Source organism: Pseudoliparis swirei, chromosome 24 (assembly GCF_029220125.1).
Source record: "Pseudoliparis swirei isolate HS2019 ecotype Mariana Trench chromosome 24, NWPU_hadal_v1, whole genome shotgun sequence".
Classification (NCBI taxonomy): domain Eukaryota; kingdom Metazoa; phylum Chordata; class Actinopteri; order Perciformes; family Liparidae; genus Pseudoliparis; species Pseudoliparis swirei.
This window is the reverse complement of record NC_079411.1, coordinates 6,232,755-6,239,548: the sequence shown is the minus strand read 5'-3', so window position 1 is coordinate 6,239,548 and position 6,794 is coordinate 6,232,755. Positions and strand designations below refer to the sequence as shown.

At 40.3% G+C, this 6,794-nt stretch overlaps 1 protein-coding gene across 1 annotated transcript; it reads right to left on the bottom strand.

The window, feature by feature from the left end:
* Positions 1-590: 590 nt before the first annotated feature.
* On the bottom strand, positions 591-5,922 carry asah1b (N-acylsphingosine amidohydrolase (acid ceramidase) 1b). Its single transcript, XM_056408999.1, has 14 exons — positions 5,626-5,922; positions 5,471-5,517; positions 4,844-4,934; positions 4,681-4,767; positions 4,480-4,558; positions 4,322-4,396; positions 4,183-4,228; positions 3,931-4,075; positions 3,765-3,819; positions 3,600-3,681; positions 2,728-2,859; positions 2,007-2,130; positions 1,326-1,382; positions 591-1,234 (listed from the first exon to the last, which is right to left on the bottom strand). The coding sequence occupies exons 1-14, from the start codon at positions 5,692-5,694 to the stop codon at positions 1,145-1,147; spliced, it is 1,179 nt and encodes a 392-aa protein (XP_056264974.1). The 5' UTR covers positions 5,695-5,922; the 3' UTR covers positions 591-1,144.
* Between the last annotated feature and the right edge of the window lie 872 nt (positions 5,923-6,794).

Below are 6,794 nucleotides of genomic sequence, written 5' to 3'. Positions count from 1 at the left end.
GAAGACAAACTTCAGCAGTGTGGATTTGCAGCTTTTTTGTCCTATAATTGTGTAAGACATTCAACTTTTGGAAAGATGACTTGTGGGTAATTGCAGTGGGCTTTTCAAATTGCCAAAACAAGAAAAATAATGTACATGCATGATAACGTCAGTATGATCATCATAAAACATGAATTTCTGACCACGCCCTAGTATGTCTAAGTAGCCAAAAAATACAAAAATATGTAATGTAACAAGCAGTGTATGTTGAATGTCACAAGATAATGCCATGAAATAGTACATACAAAGTTTTGATTTGACAGTTTACAACTCGATGGCAGTCAAATCGGACAGTGGTATATTGAAAGTAATATTTAGATGAAATGTCAAGTTAAAGTCTTCCATGTTCATAAGAAATTCTAACAGCCAAAGAAGTTTTAAAAACCCACCGCAGCAGTTTGTCAAAAGCCGTAACGAGCATCAAAAGCTCCAAGTCTAGAATGTGGAAGGTCAGTGGGAAGTAAAATAAAGTAACTTATATTCATGGTACCTTCATATTGCGTCATTAAACTATCAAGAGGAAAGACGTCAAAATCAGAAAATACTAGTAGAACCGTTTCATGTGAAATATTTTATTAGACATCTTGATCAAGAGTGGTCCGCCACAGGGCAGATTTATCAATACCAGTGCATTAAGTGGTCAGCAGACAATTCCTGCAAGTTATTCAACCGTTCTCGTCATGCAACCCGGATAAAACAAACAAAATTAAAGCAGAAGGCACAACATGGTGAGTGAAGATTTCAGAACTGTGCCGTACATGGAACAATATTTAGCAGTAATTTCATCAATTACACACGCAAGCATTCATAGCTCCCTTCGCCCACGCAGAGATCCACTGCTGGACACAAGTGCAATATAAATAACAAGGGATTTACAAGTTTGTCACTTTTGTGCCGTTTCCCTCATGACAAACAAGTGTGATTTATTCTCAAAGTACTTTTGATTCATCTGAAAAACTAAATGTCAGGATAAACTTTTGGTTCAGGCGATTTGGTGGCTGTGGAAACGGTGAACAACAACCTCACATCCGTTTCCCGATCAGCGTCAGTAGTCTCAGTCGCGGGTAGGCCTCTACAAACTGATCTGGGATCAGAGGCTGGGCGGTTACCAGGGCATGCAGGGGCTTGGGCAGTTGCGGATATACGACTCCAGTTTCCCCTCCGACACCTGCATCAGCGTGGTGTACGTCGTCAACTGTGGAGAACACGGCGAGAAGTCAGTTACACTGAACAACTCTTGCACATCTTTTGATTCATAAACACACGCAGATATTTCCAAGGCTCACCTTGTTGAGAACGGGTTTGGTCGACAGCACATCGTACATCGTCTCCAGTGAGATGTTCTAAAAGGAAAAGATCAGAAGGTGTGTCGTCACTTTGAAACGAGGTCCCAAGTCCAAATTGTGACAAGTTACATTCCCGTTCAGCACATGACTGACGAGGATGTGAGTGTCTTCAGATGTACTTTAAAAAGGTCAGACAGAAATGTGTCCAGTTAGTGAGTCAGCAGTCAATTGCGGAATGAACCGGAGCTAATGTACTTCACATTTGTAGGTACTCTAGTACGTTATGCCACTTTGTAGCTCTACTCTAATACACAGAGGCAAATATCAAACTTTACTACATTTATTAGCCAATAGTTAATTTTTACATATTCAGATCAATAAACTAACTATCAAATGACATCGGCTGATTATAGTTTCACGGTGGCCGGCAGTAAAGGAGATCAAATTAGCGACTATTCAGCTACAAAATTAGTGGTGCTTACATAGTAATGTGCCAATAATCATAATCCAAAAACATATTTATTGTTTTGGAATGGCCGTTCTGCATAATAAGTAAATTACTTTCGGTTCTTGAAGTATGAGTTGATGTTTTTGTAATTTTTATTTTAGTGAGTAAAATTGTGACTTTCTACATTGTGGCATTGTGAGAACACTTCCTCCACATGCGTCCTCGGTACTCACCGCCTGCGTGGTCCGGTTCATGCACATCATGGCAGGAGTTCTGCGATCGTCCAGGAACAACGGCTCCTTCCAGTGGTCGTAGTTCGTCTCCAGGACGTACCACCGGCCCATCTTCAGGTCAATCCTGAAATACAGGAATCACTTTTATCTATTTATTGTAAACACGTGACATGCTGCAACACCAAGCAAACAGTTTAATCAGGGGACCTGAAACCAAAGCCGTCACCACTTCCTCATTCAGCAAGTGATGTTGCACAAGAAAATGCAGAGTCATGTGATGCAAGCACAAAACACACAAAGAAGGCCAGTCGGGTAGAACAAAACAAAAAAATCAATGAAATGTAAGTTAAAGTGTTTTGGATTAGCTCAGGACTGATAAACACGTTATTTTCAATCCAAACATTCATGATGATGAGAAAGCATTTTTAAAAACTAAACCACGGACAATTAAATCATCCAGGAATGCAAACACTGTATTGTTTAATTCAATTATTTAATGTTTCGGCTTCTATTGGCATTATGTGCAATATCTTAATTTAGGGCATCTGTGAAATACTTTTGGGTGCATGTTCTGGGTATATATGGATGTGTGAGCGTTATAATTGTATATAGATCGTGTGCATGTGGAGAACTGTGTGCTGGTGCTGCTCCGAGAAGGAGACAATGAAGCCTAATCTCATCTAAAAGGCTATAGAAGGGCAGATTAAGCGCCGCTACTCACTCCAAGATGTCGATACTGAGCACTCGGGACCTGGTGACGATGCAGCCCTGGCCGGTCTGGTTTCCTCCGAGGATGAAGTAAGCTGGAGCCAGCAGCTTGGTCTGAGCCAGGAGAGCTTTGGCGTCCTCGTAGCTGGGGAGAGCGAGATGAGAGATGACTCATCGGTGCTGCCGAGACGAGGTCGCTTTATGAACCATGAATGTGAATCCATGAAAACGTCAAGTCTGGTTTCTTTGAAAATCAGCGTTTTTAAAACTTCTGTTTCCCCACTAAATTGTGGACAATGCTTTCATATATATTTAAATGTAGTTTTTAATTCACCCGATTAATCAGTTTCTTTGAAATATAGCTTCTTTTATTTGTAATCTTCCATTTTATTTTAGTCTTAAAACAGTTTTCAGAAATACAGCCCATCCTTTATTTTGTCTTGCATTTATTGTCCCCATTTTTTATTACGTTATGCATATAAATGGCCTTGCCGTTAAACTGTACAACACAAATAAACGTGCCTTGAAACCGATTACTGCATTATATATTTTTTTATGATAAAAATAAAAAAAGGTACCCTGTGGAGCTCGGATTATTTGCCCTTCACATATGTCTGCAAATTTCATCGTCTAAATCCTGACATGTTGAATGCATTTCCTAGCCAGTCAAAATAAAAATTGGCTTGTGAAAGCGGCTTAAGGACTTTTTTCCTTCCCTTGTACTGGTGCAACGCGACATATTAACATCACATTACTGGCATCACGTCAACCCTCTGCACGCGTTGACCTCGACCACAAGGTACAGACTAAACGGAGGACCTGCTCTTAGACTCGTGACACCGACTCCGAGATGTCCCTCTCGATATCAAAAAGAGGAATCGATACCTTTCTGCATTTTCTAGAACGGAGCGAGTGAGGAAGCTCATCCACATCCCATCTCTCTTCCCCAGGATCCACTCCAGGATTCCTGCATGTGAACACATGTAAACGGCGAGTCGTCACAAAACGAGACCTCGTGTCCAACGGCAGCACGAACACGTATTTACTCACCGATGTATCCGCCGTCGAGGCTGAAGCGCTCGTTCATGGTCAGAGAGAACATGTGCTGCAGAGAAAGGAGGGGGAAGACGTTTACATCCAGAACCGTGCAAGAAGCGTAAAACAACTCAACAGCTGGGATGGATTGGCAACGATGTTTAATGCAGAGTCGACTTACAGGCTTGATGCCAGTCAGCATGCCGACATATCCAGCAAAGTTCGTGGACTTAAAGACGGTCTGGTTATTTCTCTTGAAGTCAAGGTTCACCACCAGAGGCTTCAGCTTCTCACTCATGATCCAAGACTTGTTTTTTATATCCCAGCTGTGAAGAAGGACATAAGTAGGATTCATGAGGTTTTATTTAGCCACATCTAAATCTTAGATATTGTGATTTATTTTTTGGGATGGGCGGAGGAGGGGATTTCTTACCCCATAAATAGTCCAAAATCCAGATTTCTACCATGGAGTAGGTTACCTGTAAGAGTGCGAAGCCCAAAATCCTGTCAGTATTGCTGTAGCATTGTTTTGAAGTCAGTAAATCAATGAGATTCCGGACAATGACCCCCACCCTTATCGTCTTCTGCAACAACCGACGTGCACACGGTGAACACCTCGTAGAAGATGTTGAACAGGACGACTTCACCTAGATTACAACAATGAAGAAAGACAGTTTAAATGAATATAGGACAAGAGGTCAACAGAAACTTTTTTTTTTTTTTTTCTTACCAAGAGGAATCCCTGAAACGTCCGAAATTCCTCTGATTTCTTCGCCAAAAGGGTGTGGGAGTGAATTCACCATAAACGGCTGCAGGATTTAAACACACTACAATCAAGAAGCCTTCAGTGACAATAAAATGTGTTATGCTAAAGAGAAACAGAGAGAGAGAGAGAGAGAGATAGACAGAGAGACAGAGAGCAATAACTCACCAGTGTAATGTCAACGAGCTCAATCAGCTTTCCACTGGGAACAAAAGCGTTGGCCAAGTCTCTGATGGCCTGCATCATGTCGACCAGCTTCAAAGAAAAAGGATAATCAGCAACACATGTAATTGTCTGCGAGACTAGTTTAAAAGTACTTCTTCATTCTTACAGCAGTTTTCTTGTCCGTAATGAGAGCTGTCCATCTCTTGCTGGGCGGCGAGTCCAGGTCCACCGTGTACCAACTGACATCTCCTCTGAACCTGATTAGGAGGGACATTATTTAAAAGCCACTGAAGCGCAACATGTGAAAATGATTACATGCCCCAACGGCATTTTTAATTAACTTCAGATTTAATGCCACTGAAGTTGCACAATAATGCGCCCGCTGAGGGCTAATTCTCTCTCATGTAAATCCCAGTTTAATCCAATTACTCCAGTGATTTAGTCGTGCACTTTCATCAATTTGGGGGACTTTGAAGAGACATAGAGTAGTCGTAAAACTCAGGTGTAGCAGAGGCCAAGATATTCTGTCTTTATTCCCCGTTAGGGATCAAACTCCATAAACACCAGGTCCTATACTTCCCCATATAGCTTTTGCACTCACTCACTCATTTAAATGTCCAAACAGACGCAGGATTTACTAACGGCAATTTTATTTGGAAGTACAGATTTACGAGGAGCAAGTGAAGGCAGCAGAGTTCAGTTCTGAGGTGTTACAAAACACGTCCATGACTTTATATCCAACTAACAAGCTAAACGGGGATCCAATTAACTTGTACAGAGTAATGTCACTTACGTGGGGCCCGATGGTGGATACATGTCCGCCCGACAGTCTTCTGTAAACTGCAAATAAATATGAAATGTGTCTGTGACTTCAGAGTAAACAATACGAAGACAGCTCAACGTGGTGAGGTCTTTTTCATGTTACAACAGCAAAACAGAGTCTCTTACCGGTGGGATAAACTGTGTCGACGTAATAGAAAATAAAGCCACTGCAATGATAACATAAGAGAGACCCATTTTGGGAGGATTTCAGTCAAACTGTTGCTCGTCCGAGATGCTGCTGCTGTTTACCGCGTGACAGTGACCTGTCTGATATAAGAAGGGGAAAACCGGAAGAAAAACCGGAAGTCGTTTAGCGACATATAATTATTTTTGTACGAATAAAAAGAGAAAAATAAGTGATTTTGAACACGCGTTTTCAAAGAAATACAAAACAAAAAAATTCCGTTTCCTTATTTTGTCATAAAAGCAAGAACCTCCGACAAAATAATAAGGAAGTGATTAAAAACCCCTCTAAAGAGATCACTAATGGTTGTTCCCATGCGGAAGTGAAAATAAATAACATGACCAACAGCTCAAAAAGTGTGATACATTTGTGTAATTACAAAATCAGATTTGTGCCTTAGTGTCCCCTTTTTATTTTTATTTCATGATTTTTTTCAGTCTGCTATTTACTCTCTGCAGTTGCCCCCTGGTATGTTAGTTGAGATGTATTTAAATGTATTTGGACGTTTCTTATTTAAAAAAATAATCATTAGAAAATAGACCAATTGCAATGGTATGAGGGAAACATAATAATATAATCTAGAAAGAAAGAAAGGAGATGAGAAATTGAACTAATAGATAATTGTGTGGTTATATAAAGAAGCAGACATGGAAATAAGTAAAGTCCCACAACACTGTACTTCAGACAGCTCTATAATAAATGTACTTAGTTACTTTCCAACACTGGTTTGTACGTTGTTCATCGGAGTATATATAGTTTTTATTGTCTAAGTCGATGGGAGTAATGGACACAATATGCTTTATTTCCGCAAATGGTTCCCGTCTGGAAGTAAGTTTGCACTTTTTAATGCCTACTCATTAGTCATAATGTATGTCATATTCATTGAAAGCCCTCTGAGGCTAATTTGTAATGCTGGACTATACAAAATAAAATGAATTAAATGATACAGCACAATTCTAGGATTCATAGCTAATTATTTCTGCGAACCCCCTGACCGAGTGCCTCAGAAACTACTTTGAGAATTACTGGTTTAGATCCTTTAATAATATCCCCATTAAGCGTCTCAGATGGTTTGATTAACAAATATTGAAACCTAAAAAAAATGAACGGT